The following is a 26,769-nucleotide window of genomic DNA, read 5'->3' as shown; positions in this document are numbered from 1 at the left end:
TTGGCATTATCTGCTTAAGGTCACATACTCCACAACCTGTCAATTCTACTCCAACTTATATTCCCAAGAGACTCACTTGTAACAAGGTACGTACAGGGGACACGTACAAGAAAGATCATAGCAATAAAACCTGACTGACACAACCCAAATGTCCATCAGCAGGAGCAGAAGGGAGATGAATAAGTTGGTATAGTCACAAACACGATGGAATATCATATAGCAGTCAAAACAAAAACTACGAAATATGCAACAGTAAAGATGAATTCTGGCAATAAAGTACTAAACAATATTAAGTGAAAAAAATTACACAGAACATGATGTCATTGCTAAAAACAGTCAATTTTAAAGTATTCCTTAAATGCAAAAACAAATACATATATGAAACTAATGAAATGAGGAATTTAAGATTTAGGATTCCAGATATCCACTACTTCAGTGAGGAAAGAAAGCCACAATGTTTAGACAACCACAATCAAGATCCTAGACTTTATTTTGGTGGTGGGTTTGCAAGTAAGAGCGTATATGAGAGCATCCATCTCCTGTAATTTGGTTGATCCTTTAAGACACGTGTTTTAACTTACATTTCTTAGATTACTAATGATGCTGAACGTTTCCTATGTTTGTTGGCCATTTTTTTTTTTTTTATAAAATGCTCTGTTGTCTATTTACTTTTGTACTAGCATAGTCATCAGGAGTTGTTGTTGTTTCCTTTTCTTTAAGCTTACTAAGTGACTCAGGGATAAAGGACACATTTTTTTTTTCCTCGAAATGATCCTAATTAAGGCAGAGGGACATACTAGGATAGTCTCTCAACACTCTTTGCAGGGAGGGGATCCCATGATAAACTTTTCCTTAGCAATAGAAACAAGTGCAGCCTACTGAGTACAGATGTAGAGAGCTCTTGGCCTAAACAGTTGTAGCGCACACAAACCTGCAGGTTAGGTGACTGAAGGTCAGAAGTTACCAGAGAGTGGTTGAAGTGATAGAGAGCGGCAGCAAACTCTTCATCTGATGCACCTTGAAGACAAATGGGAAAACCAATTATTCAAGCATCTAACTGATGCATCGCACCATCCTGCCAACAGTCAAACACCACTAGGAAAAAATCCACCAGGCACATATCCTGTCTACTGACCCTTGAGTCCATCTTTGTCCACCTCCTTAATGATACTGGCCAGGGTGGCCATATGGTGTTCTGAAAGAGATACACTCAGATAGTTTCGGATAAAATTATTCCGAGAGTTCAGCATGGAAGAGGTGATGAAGTTCAAAATGTTGGAAGCCAGACCTAAGAACTAAAAAGAACACAAAAAAGCTCATTGCAGGTTCATAAGCCCAGAGCTCCTACAAATCCTGAATACAAACAGAAAATAAAATATGCCCATAGGTCTCATGCAATAAACACAATGAATTAAAAAATCAGATTTTAAATCACCTACAGTGGGACTAAGTTATAATAGTCTCTCCCATGTGATTCTACTAGTTACAGAAAAGGGTATGCCAATCTAATACAACAGACTTCAGGTAATATTGCATGACAGGATTTCCAAAGAGATTAACTCTTTTATTTCATTCTTCTAAGGTCCTGTTTTTGTCCAGCTCTAAGATATTATTGATATATTCAATTCTGAACCCTATATTGTCATTATACATGCTTGGAATTCCCAGTTCTTTATTTCTCTATTAAAATGAAATTTCCATCCACGTCCTTGACAAGACTAAGCTGTATGAAAGCAAAGACTGTATATGCCTTGTTTACTGACAGAGCTTCAGAAGAGGGGCTGCTGACACACAGTACATCATTAATAAATACCGGTTTAACAAACAGTTAGTAGTCACGATGTACCAGACCTAGGCTAAGGGCTCTTTAATTCTTCACAACACTCTTAGAAGAGGTACAATCACTCCCATACAACAGGAGACAAAACTGAGGCTTGGAGAAATCCAGTTTCTTGCCCAAAGTCATAAAGCCAGTGAGGGGTAGATTCTATCTAACTCCAAAGGCTATGTTACTAACCCTCAATAAGAGAAACAACACCAAGAGCATAAGAGTTATTTAATCAAATATAATCAATACATTTATGTCCTAAGTAAAAATATCTTTAAACATTAGTTATCCAACCTACAAAATGTTTTTGTTCAAATGATCTGCTTTTCACACCCCTTCTCCCCATTTCTCCCTCCCCCTTAACCTCAGAAATCCACTCTTACCAACTCAGGATCTTTGCGACTAGCCAAAATGTTGCCCTTCTCACCAGAGGCCTGCTTACTGGGGCTTTTAACTCGAGGTGAGCTCTCCAGCGGAGGGGGTGGGGGAGGAGGCGGAGGTGCCACTTTCTCTTTACTGGGGGAGATCGTCTCTTCAAACCACTGCCCCAGAATAGGCTCACTGTCATCATCTAACAGGGAAAGAGAAACGTAACAAAAATAACACATTTTTGAAAAATTTTTAGTACATCTGCTTTGTAAAAGTGCCTGAGTCAAAAGGAACACAAGGTTTGTAGATCACGGTGGTAGTTACACTGCTGCATAAACTTGTCAGAACTCATCTAAATGTATATGCAAAATGGGAGTATTTTATTGTATGTAAATTATACCTCAATAAAACCAGTATTTTTTTGAAAGGAACCCAATGGAGGAAGAGAAACCACCTCATTTTATTTCACCGGCAAGCCAAACATTCTCAGTAGCGGAGTTTTACTTGCCTACCAACTGCAAGCCCCCAGATAAGAATCGGACCTTTGGCAGTTCTGTACATCGCTCCCACACACCTGGTTAGAAAGAATCTGAGGTATTTATCTTATTCAATCCCTCTCCAAACCAAGGCAGGAGGGAATGTTGGTGTTGCCCTGTTGTTCACCACAGCAGTCTGGCATTTCTTTCTCTGTGTTTCCCCAAGCCACACATCTATGACGTCAGCCAAACGCAACACCTCACATACAGCCTTCCTTTTGAGTTTCACTGGGAAAGCTCAGAGCAGAGTTCCCAAAATGAGTCAGCACAAAAAGAAATATGAACAACTGAGACGTATTCTGATTGCGGAGGGAAAGGAACGAAAAGCAATCTGGGCTTTGCTGACGGCAGTTTTAATCACTCATCTTCAACAGCTCCGCTTACTCTTGAATAACATGTCGCCTTTAAGTGCACATGCAGTCAAGACCCATGCCGGGCAGGTGAAAGCAAACAGTGACTAGGAAGCTACAGGAAGCTCCTAGGGACACTTCCTGCTGCACTCTATAGCTTATCCCCCGGGAGACAGCAAAGAGGGGCGTCTACCTTGGCTGCTGTCCTCCTCCGTGCTGCTGAAATCATCTTCATAGTAGGTGTTTGAGTCAGTAGAGGCGCTGGCATCGCTGCTCATAGAGCCCTTCCTCTGACGCTGCAGGACACATGCCTAGGAAAATAGCGAGGTTTCTGTAATTGATGATCACAAAAATGAAGCCATCCTACCTCGCCCCATTTGCCACATGAAAAGTTTTCTCCGTGTCTTCTTTTCTCTAAATCCAAGAAGTATTTCTCCTAATAGCTACCTCCAGGACTCTCATAGCCTTATCCTATAGAAGCACTCCAAAACCAGAGATGTGGACAAGAACTGAAAAAGGAATGTTTCCATAGTGTCCTCCATGTTTTTGCTTCAGCATGCCCATTGTCACAAATCACCAAGTAGCCATATGGACCACAGTGCTGATAATCAATAACTAATTGAAATGTTTGAAACCATTTAAGAGTTTTTCTCATCCTCAAAACCATTACCACAAATTATGACTTTATAAAGATCATGGCATACAGTCAGTCTCATTCATTTTGAGGAGGTTATATAAGAAGATCTTCCAAATTATCAATGGCATGACCCCACCCACCTTTCTGTAGGAAGTTGAGAGTAATGTCAACAGCAGGTTTGTCAGTGGGACAGAGTCTATCAGCCGTTGAATCCTCTGTATGGAGGTACTCTGGGCCATAATGCTCAGGACAGCAGGGGGACCATCTGCCTCCCAACCCTGAAGGTAACGACATGAAAAGAGAATTAAGGTCAGGACTTGGCAGGAAATGACCACCTGATCTGATGGCTCAAGCGAGCTTAGCCAGAAGGGGAGCCAACAGTCAATAAGCTGGTTCTGAAGACAAGCCCTCACCTTGTGCAGAGCCTCCACTTGCAGGTCTTGAAAGAGAGACGTCAACAGCTTGACGGCATGGTTTGCCAATATTACTGAGAGCACCCCAAATCCCTGATGCCTACACAAAGCAAAAAGGAAACACAAACGTTAACAACTCACAACAAATTACAATTTCAGAAACCACAGATCTTGCCATTTTGAGGTCCTACACCCACTTCAGAATCTATGGACCTTTCTCCAGGGGGAAAAAAAAATTGCAAAAACACATAAAATTTGCATATCATTTCAGAAGCTCACAACCTCCCTGAAGCCCATCTACACACTGCCTAAGGATCCACAGGCTTCAGTTGAAGAACTTCAGGACTAGAAGAAATTCTTCCAAATCCACGAAATTTTGGAATTTAAACTATCAATTCAAAGCTATTGGGTCATGTGAAGACACTAATATTTAAATGTTGGTTGAATTTTTAAAAAGTCATTCTTTTGAGAAGAAAAGGTTAAAAATCAGCAACTTTTACAAAATATCTGGACACAAACCAAAGAGAATAAAAACAAAGGTTTACATTAAATCTGAGTAAAACTTTCTCTTTCTGTCCAAACGACCACACGACAAAGGGTTAGTATATCTAATATACAATGAGCTCATGTAAATCAATAAGGACAAATGCCAAAGAGAAAACTGGGGCAAAGGATACAGACAGTGTGAAAATGATCACAATCACACTAGTAACCAACGAAATACAAATAAAAGCAATACAGTAATATCTTTCTCCTCAGATTAGCAAACACGAAGATTAATGATTCCCACTGTCAAACAGGACCTGGGGAAGAGGCATTTGCACACACCACAGCTAGGAATGTGTATCAGAGCAGTTTAGCAAAACATTTCAAATTTTTAAGTAAGTATATCCTTTGTCCTAAGAATTACACTTCTAGAAATTTACCCCAAGGGGATAACTGAACAAGTTCACAAAGATTTATGTTTTAGAAGGTTTATCAAAGCACAGTTTATCAAAACAAGAAATTTGGAGCACACTAAATAAGTGTTCAATAAGTTAATGAGTTAACTATGGTGTATTTATATGGTAGAATACCATCAGTCATTATAAACATAGAATCTATAATCATATCTATAATCGTATCGTAGACTGCAAACACGTCTACGATATTTTGTAACAGTGATCCTATTTTCATAAACGTGTACGTTTAACATATGAGCACAGAAAAATGTCTGGAAGAACGTTTACCAATTTAGGTGGCAGAATTTCGGGCAATTTTTTTCCTTTCTTATGGTTTGCAACCTACACAATGTATTTGCATTCTTTTAAGTCTCAAGACACTACAGCCATTTTTCAAATGTTTCTGCTACTTCTAAGGATATACCTTTTGGCATTCTCCCATTTCCCTTTACAATACCAAGCATGCAGATGCTCAAAAATCACAAACTACTGTTCTCCCTGGAACATGATTACCTCCCTATTTTGCTTAGTGTCTACTTCCTACCATCCTAATGTCTATTTCAGATTTCAGCTCAGTAACACTTCCTCAGGGAAGCCTGCCTTGATTTCTCTAACCAGGTCAAAAGCCCCTATTATAATACTCTCTAGATACAATCTGACATGTATTTGCATGAATAAATTCTTGTCTCTTCGGAATGTGTCTATTTTTTTTTTTTTATTCATCACAGCATTCCAGAACTAACACAGAGCCTGAAATAGAGAAAGTAGTGAATAATTTGCTGAATGAGGTCCAGAATGCGACTTCCTCCTTGAGCTATGATGTAGAGATAGTAAACTATGATCATCCTCTTAGTAGTTACGTTCAATTGGATGGAGGCAAATTTTTCTATTGCTGTGGAGATGAGAGGAGTTAACACTAGCTCCCCATCAATATAAAATGGCAGGAAAACAAAACCTGAGCGGCAGTCAAGGGGACACATACCCTTTTCCAGGCCCCAGCTTTGGAGAGCCCACTCCCTCCTTTGTACGAGAAAGGATGTCTCTGACCCGGAGAGCAGCCAGCGGATCTTTCTCTTTCCCCTTATCAGCCAAGGCAGTAGGACTGAGGTTCAATATGAGGAAAAGGCTGTTTAACAAACACCAGGCACCCAGCAATTGGAAGTTCTGATAGTGCTATTGAAAAAGGCACAAAAAATATATATAAACAGAGATCTTACAGGCTACGTACCTTACAGACTAGATATAAGATAGGAATATAGCAGAGACTTCTTACCTCACCACCAGCCCGGCGGGAACTGCTGATTGCTTGTCCAATCATGTCATAGATTTCAAGCTGTCCAATATCAAACATACACAAAAATCTGAGCAAGGTGACACAGTTCATTACAAATGCTAAATCCTACCCAAAGCAATTTAGCTTGAAGACACCAATATCCTCAAGCCACTTCCAATGACAGAATTCCACCACACTTTCCTTGACCTTCATAAGATGTTGACTCCATCTTTTCATTCAGCTCACATGTCACCTTCTCAGAGGCGACCCCTCCACCCAATCTAAAGCAACACACCCAGCACCACATCAGATCACTTTCTGTCACATTTGTTCATCCAATCCACTTATCACTATCTGAAACTGTCTTGTGTCTATCACATGCCTCCACTGCAAGTACACTGACACAGTACAGTAAGCCCTTATATATATTTGCTGATTGAACGACTCATCTTTCACAAAGTCCACTGCCACCACAAAGTTGCAGTGTTTCCTGCAGAGCCAACCAATCTGCCAAATAAACAAGCTAAAGGCCTACCTCTTAGACCTACTACCCAAGGGGAAGGGGTATGGAGAGCACTCCACATCCTTCCCTCTAAAAAGAAAGAAAGCGGAACTGGCCATATTCCCTCATTTGAATAATCAAGGTTCCGTGTCCCCAGAGGCGTAGCTTACACATTTTTGGACAATTGTAGCTGCATCACTCTCATAGTCGTCTTCTTTGGAGCTGGTGGACCCTGTCCGCACTTGCTGGGCACTACCCACGTGAAGGATGGCCATGCAAGTCGCCACACTCACGCCTGAAAAAGAGATACACACATTCCAAGAAAGTGAAACACAAAAACACAGCCCACCTACAAGCAATTCCATGACTTGATTACTGAAAGTAAATTCCGTAAGGGCAAGACCAAACACAGTGTTACCATACAATCCAACAATCGCACTCCTAGGTATTTACCCAAATGAGCTGGAAACTTCCATCCACACAAAAACCTGTACACAAATATTTATTGTAGCTTTAGTCATAACTGCCAACAAATGGAAGCAATCAAGATGTCCTTTGATAAGTGAATCAATGAACAAGCTGCGGTATATCGATACAAGGAATATTACTCATCAATGAAGAGATGAGCTTCCAAGCCACAAAAAGACATAGAGGACCCTTAAATGCATGCAGCTGGCCCTCCACAACCCCAGTTCCGCATCTGGAGGTGCGGCTAGTGGAATCGGTGGATGCCGAATTTGCAGGTGCTGAGGCTGACTGTACTACACCATTTTATACAAGGCACTTCGAGCATCTGTGGATTTTCGTATCCGGGGGGGTCCTGAAACCCCCCGCCCCCTGCAAGCAAAAGAAGCCTGTCTGAAAAGGCTACATACTACATAGTAGATTCTAACTATGACATTCTGGAAAAGATAACTGTGGAGACAGTAAAAGATCAGTGGATTCTAGGGACTGGCGTTAAGGGTAGGGGAGAAGGACCACTAGGTGGATCACAGGGAATTTGGAGGGCAGTGAAAATATTCTTATGACACAACGATGATGGTTACATGACATTATGCATTTGTCAAAACCCAGAGAACTGTACAACACAAAAAAGGAACCCTAACATAGTAAACTATGGACTTCAGTTAATAATAATGTATCAACATTAGTTCATCAATTACAACAAATGTATCCTATTAACGCAATTGTTAACAATAAGGGAAACTGTATATAACGGAGAGAGAGCATATGGGAACTCTGTACAAACTGCTCAATTTTTCTGCAAACTTAAAACTGCTTTAAAAATGAAATTATTAATTTTAAAATATTTTTAAAATTTTTAAGATGACGGAAAAAAAACAATCCCACACTTAGTATTTCTCAAAGATATCAAGGCCAAATTCCTTTCTTTAAATCAAATTCGAAGTGACCAAATTTCAATAACAAACCAAATCTGGGCTCTTTAAACAACTAAGAATTTTTAGGCGGGATCCCCAACCAGGGATTGAACAGGCGCCCTCAGCAGTGAGAGTGCAGAGTCCTAACCACTGGACCGCCAGGGAAGTCCCTTAACAACTAGGAATTTTTTTTTTTTTTTTTTTTTTTTTTTGCGTTTCGCGGGCCTCTCACTGTTGTGGCCTCTCCCGTTGCGGAGCACAGGCTCCGGACACGCAGGCTCAGCCGCTCCGTGGCATGTGGGATCTTCCCGGACCGGGGCACGAACCCGCGTCCCCTGCATCAGCAGGCAGGCTCTCAACCACTGCGCCACCAGGGAAGCCCACAACTAAGAATTTTTAAGGACTCTTTAATCCTGATCAACTAAGTACACTGAGATCCATGTGATATTCAAGAAATTCCCTGAAAATTGAAATTAATAAACTGCAAATTTAAAAATGCAAAAATCAAAGATAGAGAACTAGGAATAAACACTGGAAGTGGGCTTGGAGAGAGCGCCTGCTCACACGCTGCCTTAGCTTTCCATTCCCACTGCTGCTGCTCTCGCTCAGGCCCTTCACCTGTCTTGCCCAAATGACCACAAATTCCTCCTAGCAGATCTTCCAGCCTGGTACTACTGCTTCAATGTGCCCCTAAAGTATAGCTCAGATCATAGCACACTTCAAAATCTTTAATGGTCTCTACTGTCTACAGGATATGGTCCAAATGACTTAGGCTGCATTTCTAAGCCCTCTGTGATTGGGCTGTACTTTCTTTCCAGATGTCCAACACCCACTAATCACACACACACACACACACACACACACACACACACAAAATATGTTCCCCCAAATTCCAGGATACTCTTGGTCCTGCTTTTGCCTCTGCCTAGGGATAGCCAAACTGAAATCCAACCTGCCCTGCAAGATACATCAACAGAACTCCTTTGTGAATACTGCCTTCCCCAATTGAAAGTGCGTTTATCTTTATAGTCCTGTTTACACACAGATGTTTATCATAAAGCCATTCAAAGAATGTAGGGAGATGATTAACCTCAGCAATTTCTTGGTGCTCCCAAGGCCAGGTTTCCAAGACTGTTCATACCCTCACTCACAGAACCCAGTAACCGTCGAAAATTGTTATGTCTCCCAAGATATACCAGGACTATGGTATTTAAAACCAAGGATCAGTGATTTGGGTTAAAAAGCCACTGTAACAATAACTTAAAAGAGAGTAAACACCAGTTGTCAGGCCCCACTTCCAAGGCAGCATAATCAACAGGAAGGGAGGGGATTTTGCGGCAGCATGAAGAATAACAGTCGTTGCATTTATCAATATAAACAGATACCATCTGTTCTATGAATCCTTCCTCAAATCTGCTCCCATAGCAAGACTCAATTCTCCCTTCTCTGTGTGCCCATAATATTCTATACTTCTCTTATCACCTTTATCATCTCCTGTTTTATATTACACTCTGTGGTCCTATCTATCTTCCATTGCTCGAGTATAGGCTCCTTGAGGGCAGGGATTACATACTGCTCATCTCAATATCCCAAAAGCACTTGGAATTTTGCTTTCAAACAGCAGACACTTAACACGTGCACACACTATGAAACCAAATATCCACATAACACAATGGCAGCGGTTGAACAATAAGTGAATTTACAAGATTCCTATTGAGACCTCATTTCATCTAGATGAGATATTTAGATGATCCTTGGGGGAAGGGTCTAAGTAAAGGGGGAGAGAGTACTCAGAAGGATCTCATGGTTTCCAGAAAGTGTAACTGTCCTTGGCTGAGAAAATGAGATCAGATATAACAACTTCTCACCTGCATACAAACAACTTAGGCTGAGGACTGTCACATCTTGCAGACGAGAAGGACTGAGAGGTTCCAACACAGGTAGAGAAAGGGTATCCAATGCCATGGTTACATCAATCACCAGTGAATGAAAACTGGAATATAAGAGAAGATTAACAAAAGTGTCTCTTTGAGTCACTTGATTCTATAATCTGATAGTTAAAGAAAGTCAGCATGCCATAAAAACTAACCAGTTTCTCTCTTGAGAGCAGCATTAAAACGCAAAGCATATGCACCCAGGGGCACCTTACCCATTACGAACAGCAGTGGCATCTGCTACTGTTGCAGGCATGATGAAGAAGGAATTGGCCAACACTGCATCTTGAAACCGATTGATGTAGCGTAGGAAATAGGGCAGGTTTAAACACACACGCAGTAGCTTCTCTGAGCCACCTGAATTAATGAAAAAGCTCAACCTTACAAACAGGCCTCTGCTGCTTGATTTTCTTCCACTTAAGGAATTTCTGAAAGCAGAGAAACCACCTTTCTGATGACAATTAAGAGTCTCACCAAGCTCCTGAAGACTAGCCACATTCTGAGCTATGAACACATTCTTGGTTTTGATAGCAGAGGCTTGATCTGTGGATGACTGCTCATCATTTTCTCCTTCCGCCTGAAGAGAATCAAAGGATGTGAGAGGCCCATCAAGATACTATCATCTATTGATTGCTGTCCTCAAGCTCAGAATAGAACCAACCATCCAAACTAAACAGCTGCTCCGCAGATACTCTTCAGACCCCCCAGTTAATGAGGCGGAAAGTCCTCTCTAACGCTGGGGAAAATACAAGTCATTTTTCCAAGAGGAGCGGGAAAATATATAGCTTTAAAATATATATATTCTGTAACTAGTATAGAGTGATGCCTTTTACAGAAAGGAGTACATGCTCTTTGTCTACTTGCATTGAGAAATGTTGGAAAAATGGTCCTCAAAATAGTAATAACTGTGAACAGAAGGAATTGGGGTATTACTTATTTTTGGTTTGTATTCTTCAGCTTTGTACCAAAGGCAGGTACATCATTTTATATCACAAATGTAAAATACACTTGTTAGCTATTTTTCCTAGCATTATCATCTTAACAAACCCCACAGGATGAGGCCATTTGGCTGAAGTAACTCACCGGAGTCTGTGGACCTACGGGTGATGATGCTACAGTTCTAGGGTTAAAAACTGACGTCAGCTGGTTCAAAAAATTCATCTGGACCTCCTTCTGCTTCAGCTCTGGGCTTACTGGTGCAGCCAGCTCTTTCTGATCTTCCACTACAAAATATAATAGCAAGAGAGGGATGAGGGGAGTGCCACTAGAAGGCAAAAGAGGAAATAGCTGGCCAGAGGACTGGCCAAGAAACCAAGTCTGGTGAAGGAACACTCACCATCTGACAGTGTCTTCACTGTTTGTGGCAGCTTGGCCGATTTCATCATTGCTGTAAATGTGATAATTTCAGTTCTGTCTAATCGGCTACAGCCAGTGCACAGGCCCTTGATGAGGAGAATCAAGTGTTTCTGGAAAAAAAAAAAAATTCAAATATGCCTTTTAGAAGAGTCTATTCTTTAGGGACTTCTAGCTGGCAAAGGGCCAAATTTAGGTTCCTACCAAGAACTGCAAATTAGGAAAAACAGTAAAGCAGAGATCACAACCTGATGGTCCTCAGACCGTATCTGCTTGCAGGTTTGTCTTACTGTTCTCAGTGTTGTTGTTGTTGTTTTAATTTGAAGTTATGGCCAACTTTTTAAAACATGGAAGATTTAACATACAAATCCCGATTTCCTGTCTCTCTCAATAATTTACAAGACAGAGCAACTCTGCTGCCATTCCTGTAGGGCAACAGTCAGCTGGAGCCAAACAGTGATTGGCCCCTTTATAGCTGGGTCATGCACCCTTCTCAACTAGCATACTTGACTCACTTTATGTCACTTGCCTGGCCCCCACAGGCATATCTTTGCAATCCTTGAAAAAGCCTCTGCAGCCCTCTATACCAGGGGGTGGTAAACCACAGCCCCAGCTCAGCCCACTGCCTATTTTTGTAAATAAAGTTGACTGGACCACAGCTATGCTCATCCATTTACGTATTGTCTGTGGCTGCTTTCACACTACAAAGCCAGAGTTTAAAAGGCAGAGATCAGCTGCAACGGGGACTGGATGGTTGGCAAATTATCTACTATGTGGCCTATTACAGAAAAAGTTTACCAACCCCTGCTCTATGCCATCCCTTCTCCATCATTCCACTTGTCAGTCACAAGCCTACCACAAAATAAGGGCCAGAAATGGGCCCATCACTCTTACCTGGGACACAGCGCAAGCCTCATCTGGATTCTCCAGACGCAGGAGAGAAAACTCAATCAGGACTTTACAGGCTGCTGCCACAGACTGAAGTTGGTTCCGGGGAACTGAGAAAGGAATAAATTTTACTTAACTTCAGACTGCTATAACTCACTTCAGCCTCACAGTCAATAAACCAAATAAGTATTGAGCTCCGTATGTCCAACATTCCCAATATCGTTCTATGAGAATAATTATTCAGAACCAACAACCCTACAGGCAAACAAAGGCATTTTGGCATTGATAAGCATCAACTGCTTCTAGATCAATTTATCTTACATTTACTAGAAATTAAGATAATTATAATAGGAAATACATCACAGTAAGTACCAAGCACTTCAAATATATTAACCCACTTAATCCCTAAACCAATTCTATGGGGTAGATAATATTGTCACCCCCCTTCCCTTCTTTTTTTTTTTTTTTTAACAGATAAGGAAATTAAACCATAGACAGGTTAAATGACTTGACCAAAGTCACGCAGCTGGAGTTAAATCCAGGAAGTCTGGCTCTAAAGTTCATGCTCTTACCCAGTAGACTACACTACCTCTCCTTTCCCTTTTTGCAACGGGCTTCCTACTCAAAGTTTCTCCAATCTAAAAGTGATTCTTACAGTGGTAGCCAATGCCTATAATAAACAGCACTAGACACCAAAAGATTACTCAGCAACCCTGTAACTTCCTTTCACTTTGCTTGCTTAGCAAACTATTTAAGTAAAATAATTCAAATTCTTCAGAACTATATGAGTTAGGATTGGGAAAAAAAAGTGAAAATGCAAAATTTCAGAAGTAGTGGAAAGTAAGGGCTTGGTCACGTTTGGGGGTAGAAAAGTTTAAAAGATGGGGAACTGAAGTTGAAATCCAGTCACACACCAGAGGACACAAAAGGAGAATTTAACTTCTCACCAAAATCAAATAAGGAATAGAGCCTTGGTTAGTGGCTGCTAACCCCAGGTCAGTATCCACCTAACCCCCCAATCCCACCCACCCTGCCCCCCAAAATTAGCACACTAATAACTACATGTGTAAAATCAATAAAATGCTTTTGATTAAAAAGGCAAGGAAGGTTAACTTAATGGTTATGAAATAGATGTCCAAACCAAATAGTTTTTAAATCCCTTGTGGTTGGCCTCGGTAAAGGAACTTCCAGAGCCTTATCATACTGACAGTTGTCTCCGCTATTGAATGAACAGGTTACAACTAAAATACAGACTTCATTAACAACCTGTTCAGACACCGTAACAAGAGGACACACAATTTCCCTATTCATGAGCCCTTAAAAGGGAATGACAAGAATAGAATACTTACTGAGGCTACAAACTGTTGTGATATAGTGTGTGGAAAGTGCAACAAAAGATGAGTAGAATGGCTCATACTGCTTCTCGTGGTGCAGGATTTCTGATTCACTGCAAAGAAAATAATTCAGCCAACATTTACTTAGTGCTTACTATATGCCAGATACCCTACCCCTTTACACACATTACCTGACTTAATCCTTGTAGCAATCCTACTTGGTAGGCACTGTTATCATCCCTATATCCAAGTTGAGAAAGTGAAGCTTAGAGAGTTAAAACTAAGTCCCTTGTTCAAGGTATCAGGCTTAGTAAGTGGCAAGGGCTAATGAACAGGAAACACTTCCAAACTCACTTAGAATTAAAGAAATACAAGTAAAAACACAACAGGATACTATCTTGTCCTGTATTACTGATTGGCAAAGACAAAGCTAATAATGCCATGAGCTGGTCAAAGGAGGGGTAAAGCAGGGCACTCAAAATACTGTTAGTGGGAATACAGACTATAGTAACACATTCTGAAGACCAAACAAGGCCAGTCCATAACGCAGTAACTTAAAAAGAATCAACAACTCAAGGGAAGAAATTATCTGATGGGTGATAAAATCCAAAATTCTTTAGGTACCAGAGTCCTCCATCCCCCTCCCCCACCCATAGGATACAGCTAGATCACAACAAAGTGATTACTAACCACATCCCTTATCTTTACCTGAGAAAATGGCCTCTTCAGTGAAAATCTGGAGCCAAACTACGTCTAAAAGCTGGATACATTTATGTCATTCTCTTTATCAAATCAGATGCTAATTGCAACCCACGGAACAAGAAGGCAAAAAAACACTAAAATGTCTTATTAAATGGAAAGAGGAGAGCAATGTGGCTAAATAGTTTCCTCAGTAAGTTAATTCTCCAGCAAGAACTATCAGCCTAGGAAGGGAAACGTAAACAGAGTCAGGACTCTATCCACTTGCCGAATCAACACAGGAGCCAAAAAGACAAGCTCAACATGTGGAAGGTGCCATCGTGAGTGATGAATCACCTCAAACAACACTTAAGAGTCTGGCACTGCAAACACTTTGCTATTTGGAGATTTATCAAGGATAAACGGGTGTTTGTCAAAGATCAGTTCCTTATCTTGGAATATCTCCTTCACCAAGAAAAAATATTTATGGAGCACCTATGATGTGCGAGAACCTCCCTGCCCATCAAGGATCATTTCTCCCTAGTTGTCAGATGGACAAAAAGAAGGAAACAAAAACCTTAAAACATCAAGCAACACTCAAAGCTTCAGGGGCCATCACACAGGTGAGGGTCATATCACACTCAGCAGAGAACTCCCCAACCCCCTGCTTCCACCTCCTACGAACAGCTGTTCCTTCACTCCCATCCTTACACTTACGCATTCATTGTTCTAAGGTTTCCCCACCCTGTAATTTGATCCATTTTACTAAGTATTTACCTTCTCTGCTTTATTTCAAAGTTTCAGAGCTGCTTACCCCCACGTTTTTCAACTGAACAGGTTTACCAAAACTAAGAGGAAGACTGCCTATCCAAAGAACGAACTTATTCTGCTGCTTTCATTCCCATTCAGATAATAAAATATATCCAAAATATAGGAGTAAACATATTTAATTACCTGGTTCAATGCTGCCCTATTATGATTTAACAAACCCTACTTCCTGCCCTAGAAATACACAACTGCCTTATTCCAATCAAGAACAAAGAATGCACTTTGGGGAAAGATGGACATTGGCAATAAAAAAAAATGGAGCAGTCTTGAGGCTCAACTTACGATTTGCTTAGGACAAGTAAGGATAAACCTAGGGAAATTAGTTTTAAAAAGACTTAAAGGTGGGGCACTTCCCTGGTGGTCCAGTGGTTAAGACTCCACCCTTTCAATGCAGGGGGCGAGGGTGAGATCCCTGGTTGGGGAACTGGGATCCTGCATGCCGCACGTTGCGGCCAAAATAAGAAAAAGAAAAGAAAAAGAAAATATATCGGAGTGCCTTCTTTAAAAAAAAAAAAGAGAGAGACTTGAAGGTGAGAGTAGGCAGGTGGACATGTGGCCCAAAGGACAATGTTGTTATCTCTTGATTCTAAAGAAACAACTGTGTTTGAGTACCCTGATGAAGATGTGCCGCCACAATTCCTTACCCCACCCTCATTTCCCAAGAACCTGACAGACATCAAGTCACCAAAGGAGGCAAAGAAATGGAAAAATGGAAGAAAGGGCAAGACGTTTGGTAGGAAGGGGAAGAATGCAGAAATTGAAGGCAAATATGACAGGAAGAAAAATAAGGAGATTTCAAGGTAAAAATATCTCTCCTCTAGGCAGTCAAGCTATTTTCCTTAAACGTCTGCTTCGCCTAACAAACTGCAACGAAAGTATCACAGAGCCTCAAACACTGCTGAAAAGACAAGGAATCTGAAGCGGTTTTATTCCATACAAAATAAATGCAATGCAGAGCATAAAGGGAAACAGCAGCTAAGCAGAAGTCCAATTTGGTCAGAGAAGTCCAATTTGACATGCAAGTAAAAAAGAACTGGCCAGGGTCTGGAAATATCTGGGTTTTTCTAGGAAGAGGTGAAAAATCAGATGTAGCAAAATAAAAGCCTAAGGATTCACCTTCCTTCTCCCTCTTAGATTACTATTTATATCTTTGCTGTAAACTGTGGAAACTCCACAAAGCCCTTTCCCCTCAACAGAATCATAAACTCCCAAGTATAGAATCTATTATGCTTGTTTCAAGATACTTAGAATCATGAAACAAGCATAACGAATACATTAATGAGTTATATTCATTTAAAAAATATATGTTTATTGACCATCTGCTGTGTGTCACAGAGTACTTAATACATGTTAACCAAAGAACTGAAAGTTTTCACATACATCCCTCACACTCTCCACAAACCTGCAGGGAATGTAATACTGAGACATGGAAACATTACCTAATCTCACAACTAACTATATACACTTATCATTTGGTGGCTGGCTTTCTTTCTGTAGGTCAATCACGAACTTGGTGATGATGGCACTAGTGCACCCCTTTCCCCCTTAAGAGATTTTTAGAAAATGACTGCATTATCTAATGGGGATGTTGTAACAGCTTCCGCCTTCCCAAGTAGGCCTCCTCAGCCTAAATGTTATCAAATAGCTGGGAGGCAGGGACTCAAGGAGGCTTATCACTAAGAAAGGCTGGACAGCCTAGGAAGGACTGGCTCAGGGGAAAAGGGCTTTTTTTTTTTTTTTAATCTACAAAGACTCAGTCAAATTATTCAATGAGAACCATTCTCACCAACTTATCCTGCACAGAGTTAAGAAAGGAATTCTGGGGACTTCTCTGGTGGTCCAGTGGTAAGACTCTGCGCTCCCAATGCAGGGGGCCCGGGTTAGATCCCTGGTCGGGGAACTAGATCCTGCATGTGGCAACTAAAAAGATCCAGTGCACCGTGCCACAACTAAGACCCGGCACAACCAAATAAATAAATAAATATTAAAAAAAAAAAAAAGGAATTCTGTATTGGGTAGTATATAAGGCTACATTCAGCAATTACACTTTAAGCAATTAAGCCCACGTATGGCATGTGCTCCGTTAAGCTAGTTCTAGCTTCATTTCTGGTCTAGAAAAGTAATGGCGTTTAAAAGATTTTCAATCTTTACTGCTAAAAGACATGCTACCAATAAGCTGTAGAAATGAAGATGAAGTCCCCGTTAAGTAAACTCAGATATCTTTCTCCTTTAAAAATCTAATGACAGGGGCTTCCCTGGTGGCGCAGTGGTTGGGAGTCCGCCTGCGGATGCAGGGGACGCGGGTTCGTGCCCCGGTCCGGGAAGATCCCACATGCCGCAGAGCAGCTGGGCCCATGAGCCATGGCCGCTGAGCCTGCGCGTCCTGAGCCTGTGCTCCGCAACGGGAGAGGCCACAACAGTGAGAGGCACGCGTACAGAAAAAAAAAAAAAAAATCTAATGACACTTTTGAGAGTATGCTTCCCAATTTATCCATGCTACTCCCTCCTTTGTTTCAGTTTGGTTACAAAGTCAAACTTAACAAACAGGGTCCAGGGAATTCCCGGCAGTCCAGTGGTTAGTACTCTGCCAAGAGCCCGGGTTCAATCCCTGGTTGGGGAACTAAGATCCTGCAAGCCTTGTGGTGCGGCCAAAAAAAAAAAACAGGGTCTGGATCTAGGAATTATTTCTTCTACCTTTTCTTCAAACCCAAAGGTCAATTCCAACTATAAAAGTATGAAAGAATAGAGGCAGAAAGTAGAATGGTGGAGGAGTCTCTCAGGGCATGTGTCATCGTCCCCAAAGGTCAAAAAAAGGGAGGAATTCAATGGATGAGCAGGCCACCAGATAGGAAGTAAGAGCTGACATGATGGAGCCAGGACATCAAAAAGAAAAAAAAAAAGTTAAAAAAAAAAAAGGGAAGCAGAGAGTAGCAGACTGCAACAGAAAAATAGAAGGTCCCTGGAGGGAAAGAAGAAAAACATGGAAGGCATAACCCCAGAAAGAAACACGGGACTGTCTGGGAGAGGCAACCACAGAGGTAAAGTAGCAGCCTAGGCACCTAAACCTTTGATTACCTGCAAAGCGAAGCGCGCCACAGCATCTGTACAGTGCTGGCTCTGACCTGGTTCTATACTCAGTGGCCATAACTTGATGTTCAAGAGATAATTCCACAATTCTGACACCTTTTTTTTTTTTGGAAAAGCAAATAAAACTTTTGAGAAACAGAATATTGATAGCAGGGTATTAATTTTTGTGCTCTAAACCAGGGGTTGGCCTGCAGGTCAAATCCAGCCAGTCACCTATCTCTGTACAGCCCATATTTAAGAATGGTTTTTACATGTGTTTTTATGGCTGGAAAGAAAAAAAATCAAAAGAACATTTTGTGACATGTAAGTATCACACGAAATTCACGTTTGTGCCCATAAATAAGATTCTGGAACACAGCCACACCCATTTATTTATGTAATGTGTATAGCTGCTTTCGCCATACAATGGCAGAGATGACTAGTGTACACACCGTATGGCCTGCAGGTTAAATTTACTCTGATCCTTTACAGAAAAAATGTGCTGACCTCTGCTCCACACCAAATTGAACACTTGATATGTTCAGTTGTTCTAACTGTAAAGAACTGTAAAGAACTTGTAAGCCAGATATTTCTTCTGGAAATTACAGAACCATGTAACAGCAAACCAATAAATAGTCCCATTTGCAAGAGTCTGAAAGTATTTTATTGAGAGAGGGAGGGAGGGAGAGAGAGAAAAAACTGTTTCTGTGGGAAAACGACCTCTCAGACAATAAGCACAACCTTCAGATCATATTGCTCTCAGAGAGCCTGAAGAGGACACATAACAGGCTGAGCCACAAAAACCAGAACAGAGACTTCAAGGATCTTGCCTTCCAATAAAAATATGTGTTACTAAACAGCCATCAGTCTGGATTCTTTTCCAAACCATGAAAACAGGTCTTATTAGTGTCTATAAATGCAGGCAACCCTTGATTATCTTAGCTATACAGAGTGCAAGAGGGGCCACTATCACTTATTTGGCAAAATTCAAACGTACCTTGACATATTTGGTTTTGGCTCCTTCTACAGGTTGCAGGGAGTTGCTTAACTATTACAGTTTAAAAGGCGTGGGCCCATAATACTGGATGTATGGGCCAGGGTGTCAACAAGTGACTTTATTACCTACTCAGCTCATGTCCATAAAAACATAAAAGCAAATGTTCTAAAAAGTGGAACACTGACCATTCTAAGTAACACGACAAGTGTAATTCGGGAAAAATATCACTAATCCAAATGTTTAAAACAGTTATAAAGAGACTACATAATTTGAGAGTAGTATCTTTGATATTTGTTTACATCTTCCGAAACTTCTTGGCTTAATAATAAGATAGGAAAATCCATCTGTAAAGTTAACTGTGAACTTACCAAACCAAACCATTATCTTATTCTATTTTTTTAAACCTCATCCAAAGTACCACACACCTAACAATAAACACTATAATAGACAATGTGTCAAACCATGGGCCTCCCTTGAGTAATAAATAGCAATTTCTAACCTTCTGGATAACATGTAGGTATACTCTTGTTGGCATGAAGCTAAAATGACCCAGTTAGCAATTGCAGAAAGTTGCTGAAGTCAGGTTTGGCTAGAAAAATGAAAATGAGACTAGCTTTAAAGGTAGGTCTACCATTGAACTAATGAAAGACTGCTCTGAGGAAGGTAAGACAGGAAAAGGCAGGCACTGTGATATCACTGGCCTTGTATGTACACAACTCTCACAATCTAAGAATCTCAGAAAGAAAAATTCATGTAACAGCAAACCAATAAACAGTCCCGTTGGTAAGAGTCTAAAGATATTTTATTGAGAGACAGGGCGAGTATACGGTTTCAGTGGGAAAATGACCTCTCAGAATAACACTGCAGTGTTTTTAATCAAAGACCGTTACGGTAGCAATATACCGTAAGTGTAACCTGAAAAGAAAGTCATCAATGATAACTAGTGGCTTCAGTCACAGAAACAGCACGTGCCCCCAAGTAATTACAACACCAGGGAGACCGTTATTAAATTATGTGGTAGCTCTTCAATTTAAACCCCGGGCTCCGCTACGGCCCAGGCTAGGGGGAAGAGCGCTGACGAGAAATGCAAACTCATCAGCGCTTTGACCTTAACACAGGGTGCAGCCCTGGGAACATTCCCCTACGAGGTCGATGCATCTCAAAATTACTCCGAAACCAGCCCGGCCACGCCCTCCCGAGAGGGCGTCCTCAAAAGTTTTGCTCGCGAGGGAAATTGAGGCACAGGATTTACCCGGGTTGGCGGAAGAACACCAGACAAGCTTTCCTCTCCCAGGGCCGGGGAGCCCCGAAGTCGGGGCCAGGGCCGCGGTCTCAGAGCCTCAGGAGGTAGCCGGGCAGAGGGTCCAGATCCTCTGGCACGACCTCCCCTCCCCCTCCCGGTTCCCGCCCCACCGGGGACGCCGCCCGGTACCTCTCGATGACTGAGGCCACCAGCTGCGGCAACTCCTTCATCTCGAAGGCGGAATAGGACGCGGATAGCAGGGGCCGCACCGCCACCTCCCAGCCCGGGGTCGTGTCTGCCTCCGTTGCCGGGGCCCCGGGCGTCGGCGCCGCAGCCGCCGCCTCTTCGCCGCCGCTCGTCGCCATCTTCCGTCGTACTAGTGCAGCTCCCTCCGGGGGATTGCCACCGGCCCAGCGCCTCCTCCCGGGAGGGGGCGGAAGTGACGCAATAGGCGCGTCAGACTGCGCGACGCAGTCGCCAGCCAAAATACGCGACGCGCGAGGACAGCCTCCCTCTGCTCTTGCAGGGGGAGCGTGGCGCGGCGTGGGGACGGGGACGAGGAGTTGCGCCTGCGCAGGACGTAGTCCTTCGGGTGAGAGCGGGAGCGTTAAGCTCCGCGCCAGCGGGCTGGAAGTCGTTCCCGGAAATGGGAGGTCTGTGGCTTTCGGGCACTCCGGAGAGGTGAGTTTGGGACTTGGTTTCAGTTGACTAGACCAAGGCAGCGAAGTACACCTGCATCGGCGAATATAATGGCCCCGGCTCAAGAAAGCTAAGGACGAGAAGAGGCCGTCGAAGCCTAATCACGGTCACCTGCTTCACTTCCCTGATGACCCCCCCCCGCCCACTCCCAACAGTTACAGTATAGCGCTTCAGTTTGCAAAACTCTTTCTCCTTCTCACACCGCCTCTCGCTATTAGTGTAATCGCCAGTCCTTTCTTCGCGCTGAAATCCCTTTTATGTTTTTTGTTTGTTTCTTTTTTTGCGGTACGCGGGCCTCTCACAGTTGTGGCCTCTCCCGTTGCGGAGCACAGGCTCCGGACGCGCAGGCTCAGCGGCCGTGGCTCACGGGCCCAGCCGCTCCGTGGCATGTGGGATCTTCCCGGACCGGGGCACGAACCCGTGTCCCCTGCATCGGCAGGCGGACTCTCAACCACTGCGCCACCAAGGAAGCCCTCCTTTTATGTTTTGATTACCATCATTAGTAATGTTACCAGCTCGTGTTTGCATCGCTCTTTGTTATTTGCCAGGTAACGTTCCATTCCCCCCTTTTTCTACTAGCAAAGAAAGAATGTAAACTTTTCATCCGGTAATTTTCTTGTTTCTGGTTGTGGGCTTTTCTTTTCCGCCTAGAGAAGTTCCTTTAGCATTTTTTGTAAAGCTGGTCTGATGTGATGGTGCTGAATTCTTCTAGCTTTTGCTTGTCTGTAAAGCTTTTGATTCTCCATCAAATCCGAATCAGTTCAGAATGATAAATATAGTTAACAGTGCTGTATGTTATATATGAAAGTTCTTAAGAGAATAAATCCTAAGAGTTCTCATCACAAGGAAAAACATTTTTTCTTTCATTTTGTATCTATATGAGATAATGGATGTCCACTAAACTTATTGTGATAATCCCTTTATGATGATTTTAAGTCAAATCGTTATGCTGTACGCCTTACATTTACCCAGTGCTGTGGGTCTATATCTCAGTAAGACCTGGAGAAAATAAAATAAAATCCTGAAAAAAAGAAAAAAAACATCTGAATGAGAACCTTGCTGGGTAGAGTATGCTTAGTAGTCATAGGTTTTTCTCCTTCATTACTTTTAAGTATTGTGCCACTCCCTTCTGGCCTGCAGAGTTTCTGCTGAAAAATCAGCTGATAGCCTTATGGGAGTTCCCTTGTATGTTATTTGTTTCTTTTAATATTCTCTCTTTATCTTTAATTTTTGCCATTTTGGTTACAGTGTGTCTTGGTGTGTTCCTCTGTGGGTTAATCCTGTATGGGACTCTGCACTTCTGGACTTGGGTGACTGTTTCCTTTCCCAGGTTAGGGACCTTTTCAGCTATTACCTCTTCAAGTATTTTCTCAGGCCCTTTCTCTCTCTCTTCTCCTCCTGGGACCCCTATAATGCAAACATTAGCACACTTGGTGTTGTCCCAGAGGTCTCTTAAACTGTCGTCATTTCTTTTCAGTCTTTTTTCATTTTTCTCTTCAGCAGCAGTGATTTCCACTACTCTGTCTTCCAGCTCACTGATCTGTTCTTCTGCCTCATTTAGTCTACTATTGACTCCTTCCAGTGTATTTTTCATTTCAGTTATTGTATTCTTCAATTCTGTTTGCTTGTTCTTTATATTTTATCACTCTTTGTTAAAAACTTCTTTATAGGAACTTCCTTGGAGGCGCAGTGGTTAAGAATCCACCTGCCAATGCATGGGACATTGGTTCGAGCCCTGGTCCAGGAAGATCCCACATGCCACGGAGCAACTAAGCCCGTGCGCCACAACTACTGAGCCTGCGCTCTAGAGCCTGTGAGCTACAACTACAGAGCCTGTGAGCTACAACTACTGAGCCTGTGAGCCACAGCTACTGGAGCCCACGCACCTAGAGCCCATGCTCCACAACAAGAGAAGCCACCACAATGAGAAGCCCGCGCACCGCAACAAAGAGTAGCCCCCACTCAACGCAACTAGAGAAAGCCAGCATGCAGCAACGAAGACCCAACACAACCAAAAATAAATAAATAAATAAAATCGAAAATAATAATAATAAAACTTCTTTATACAGTGGAATACTACTCAGCCATAAAAAAGAATGAAATAATGCCATTTGCAGCAACATGGATGGACCGAGAAATTATCATACTAAGTGAAGGAAGTCAGAAAGAAAGCCAAATACCATATGATATCACTTATATGTGGAATCTAGAATATTACGTAAATGAACTTATCCACAAAGTAGAAACAGACTCACAGACATAGAGAACAGATTTGTGGTTGCCAAGGGAGAGGGTGTATGGGGGAGGGATGGAATTAGCAGATGCAAACTATTATATATAGAATGGATGAACAACAAGGTCTGTGTAGCACAGGGAACTATATTCAATATCCTGTAATAAAACATAATGGAAAAGAATTTTTTAAAAAAACTCCTTAAAGGCACACATTCCTATAAGACTATCCTAAGAATTATCAATCTCCTGGACTTCTCTAACTTCAATTTAGGAAATATTAACTCTCCGAAACTCCACATCCTAGCCTTCCCTTATTGTCTTGTTTTGCTGAGTGCTACTTATTTAATATTCTTTACAACAATGCTCTTACTATGCGGTATAATGGTGTACTACATCAACTTGAATGAAATGAAAACAAAAACTCTGATTGCTTGCTCTATGCATCCATTCTCCTCCCGAGTTCTTTGATCAAGTTTACAATCATTACTCTGAACGGAAAGAATGTGAACTTTTATCCACAGGATAATGTCTATATTTTTGCCGATAAAAAATGATCTGGATTCCAGATCTAAGAGGGAAAAGCAGTTTGACTTAAAGAAAGGTATGCATGCCTTGAGGGCCCTCTTGTGTGTGAGTTCTCGGAGCATGACTTCGAGCTCCAGGCCCTGTGGCTCACAGTGCACCCAAATCAGAAAATGTTCACAAGGGGCTTCCCTGGTGGTGCAGTGGTTGAGGGTCCGCCTGCCGATGCAGGGGACGCGGGCTTGTGCTCCGGTCTGGGAGGATCCCACGTGCCGCGGAGCGGCTGGGCCCGTGAGCCACGGTCACTGAGCCTGCGCGTCCGGAGCCTGTGCTCCGCAGCGGGAGAGGCCGCGGCAGTGAGGGGCCCGCGTACCGCAAAAAAAAAAAATGTTCACAAGAACTGTGAAGACGTTTTGAAAATCCTGAAAGCCCTGAAATTCTCCCCCATGGTTTGGAGGAGCGCCTTTTATTCCCAGTGTAATGCTGATAAATAAATTGGTACCTGGTGTTCAATCTAGACTTTTCGTAAGAAAAGAGCTATTTTACATTAGAAATAAAATTCAGTCAAGTCAAGGCCAGTCTTGGAGGAAAACATGGCTTCAGTGGTAACAGTAGGGATTTTCCTTTAGTGTCTTATATCAGGGGTTAATAAAACAGCAGTCTCCTTAAACATAAAAAGGATGAAAGATGAAAAGGAAAAAAACCTTTCCGTAACACAGTAACTATCGTCATATTACAAGATACAGAAACAGAACCCTAAGGAGAAGGCTGGAGACCAAGCATTTTATAGTGGCTCTTAGGACATTAATTTTATTTTACTCAAAGGACAAAATTAATCTGCAAAGGTTCTCTTGGAGAGGCTTCAGAAAATAATAAAAGATCAAATGACCCTGCTCTCCTCCATCCCCCTCCATCTGCTGCAGCTGTACGAAAGGGAGTAAAAAAGGCAAATGCAGACTATCACAGGGAGATTTGCACCTGTACCTAAACATTTTTTTTTGGTATATTTTAAATATTTCTGGCTTATAGATTTGAAGAATGCATTCTAGGGTAATGACCTTCCATTATAAATACCATATTAATTTCAGTATTGGAGGTTTGTTCTTGTATTGCTACAAAGATTTAGAATGGGGACTTCCCTGGCGGGGCAGTGGTTAAGACTCCGCGCTCCTGATTCAGGGGGCCTGGGTTCGATCCCTGGTCAGGGAACTAGATTCCGCATGCATGCCGCAACTAAGAAGCCCGCGGTCGCAACTAAGACCCGGCGCAACCAAATAGATAAATAAATTTTAAAAATAATAATAATAAATATTTTAAAAAGATTTGGAATGGCATCCACATTCTAAATTTAGATAACGAAAGAAACAGGATAAGTAGGGGAGTAAAAAAGACTTCTAGATGAAACATAAGCTTCTAATACTTTGGCCCAGAAAATAAGATAGAAACTAAAAAATGGTAACTTTTATAAATTATTACCTGAGGGACTTAAAATACTAGTTCTCTTCTAAGCCCAAGTGGCTGGGCAAGGAACTAAAATTTTAAAAGAAAGCAAGAAATGATATAGTCACGTTACAGGAAATATAATGAAAGAAAATTAAGCAGCCGTAGCTGAACTGTATGGTTTAAAGATCAATGTGGTGGATAAAATAGATAAACAAAGATTTACTATATAGCACAGGGAACTATATTCAGTATCTCGTAAAACCATAATGGAAAAGAATCTGAAAAAGTATATATATATGTATATATATACAGGTATAAAAATAACTGAGTCACTTTGCTGTACATCTGAAATATTGTAAATTAACTATACTTCAATTTTAAAAAAACAATGCATGCTGATTTATGTACTCTATTGCAAAGCTACATTGAGAGATGGGAGGATAAAGCAAACAGGTGGAAAATGTTAACATCTGGGGAATCCGAGTGAAGGGTATCAGAATTCTTAGTACTCTTCTTGTAATCTTTCTCTAAGTCTGAAACTATCAAAATAAAAAGTTAAAAATATTGTAAATACTTTGTGATTAGGAAAACATGGTTAGTATATCATGAGTATAATGACATATGGCAGGCACTTAACAGAAAGAAAATAGTGTACATAAAGTCTAGGAAGAGTGGAATCCAATGGTTATACTGTATGTATTAGCACTATTGGGGCATGAGGAAGGGCTGTCCTGATCAGCGGAAGTGAATATTCTGGTCTCTCTTGCAGATATATATCTATGATAAAAACCATGCATAGGATATCACACCCCCTATTCTAAGTCCATAATAACCAAGCAAACTTATAATAGCACTTTGACTTATTTTCCAGGCTTTTTCATAGGAGAGAATATATATTTCAACTAGCAGACATAAGTAGTCTATTCCTCTTTGCATTTACAGTCTTCACTGTCATCAATAAGCTGGCATTCTGGTCATCAGTCTTCTAGTCTAGGTTATCTTATCACAGCACATGGGATGTACAACGTCACCAAAACTATAAAGAAGTATGATGGACTTATATGAGTGTGCCTTGGATGTGTATTTTTGCTTTCTTTCATTCTTTCGGATTGCATGTTATAGTCAACAGTATGCTTCAGGGAATTCCCTGGTGGTCCAGTGGTTAGGACTCCACGCTTCCATTGCAGGGGGCACAGGTTCAATCCCTGGTTGGGGAACTGAGATCCCACAAGCCTCGCAGCATGGCCAAAAAAAAAAAAAAAAAGTGTGCTTCAATACGAGTCTGTGGTTATTTAATTTAATTTATTTATTTATTTTTTTG

The 26,769-nt window shown here is 41.7% G+C and overlaps 1 protein-coding gene across 7 annotated transcripts in view; it reads right to left on the bottom strand.

The window, feature by feature from the left end:
• The window catches only part of UBR4 (ubiquitin protein ligase E3 component n-recognin 4), a 125,837-nt gene extending 104,877 nt beyond the window's left edge, over positions 1-20,960 (bottom strand). For 6 of the 7 annotated variants that reach the window (XM_029227495.1, XM_029227496.1, XM_029227501.1 and 3 more), the window contains exons 1-17: positions 20,739-20,914; positions 13,753-13,850; positions 12,410-12,513; positions 11,499-11,628; positions 11,246-11,385; positions 10,637-10,739; positions 10,378-10,519; positions 10,097-10,221; positions 7,020-7,144; positions 6,348-6,407; positions 6,057-6,247; positions 4,134-4,233; positions 3,861-3,998; positions 3,277-3,394; positions 2,212-2,399; positions 1,136-1,295; positions 932-1,017 (exon numbers count right to left, since the gene is read on the bottom strand). In XM_029227495.1, the coding sequence (XP_029083328.1) occupies positions 932-1,017; positions 1,136-1,295; positions 2,212-2,399; positions 3,277-3,394; positions 3,861-3,998; positions 4,134-4,233; positions 6,057-6,247; positions 6,348-6,407; positions 7,020-7,144; positions 10,097-10,221; positions 10,378-10,519; positions 10,637-10,739; positions 11,246-11,385; positions 11,499-11,628; positions 12,410-12,513; positions 13,753-13,850; positions 20,739-20,914 (2,184 nt within the window). Of the gene's footprint in view, positions 1-931; positions 1,018-1,135; positions 1,296-2,211; positions 2,400-3,276; positions 3,395-3,860; positions 3,999-4,133; positions 4,234-6,056; positions 6,248-6,347; positions 6,408-7,019; positions 7,145-10,096; positions 10,222-10,377; positions 10,520-10,636; positions 10,740-11,245; positions 11,386-11,498; positions 11,629-12,409; positions 12,514-13,752; positions 13,851-20,738 lie in introns of all 7 variants that reach the window. The other variant, XM_029227494.1, reaches the window with a different exon arrangement.
• Between the last annotated feature and the right edge of the window lie 5,809 nt (positions 20,961-26,769).

This window comes from Monodon monoceros, unplaced genomic scaffold (genome assembly GCF_005190385.1).
Source record: "Monodon monoceros isolate NGI ecotype Baffin Bay Population unplaced genomic scaffold, NGI_Narwhal_1 Super_Scaffold_18, whole genome shotgun sequence".
In the NCBI taxonomy this organism is placed as follows: Eukaryota; Metazoa; Chordata; class Mammalia; order Artiodactyla; family Monodontidae; genus Monodon; species Monodon monoceros.
Note: the sequence above shows the minus strand (reverse complement) of the source record. Positions and strands in the feature narration are given on the sequence as shown.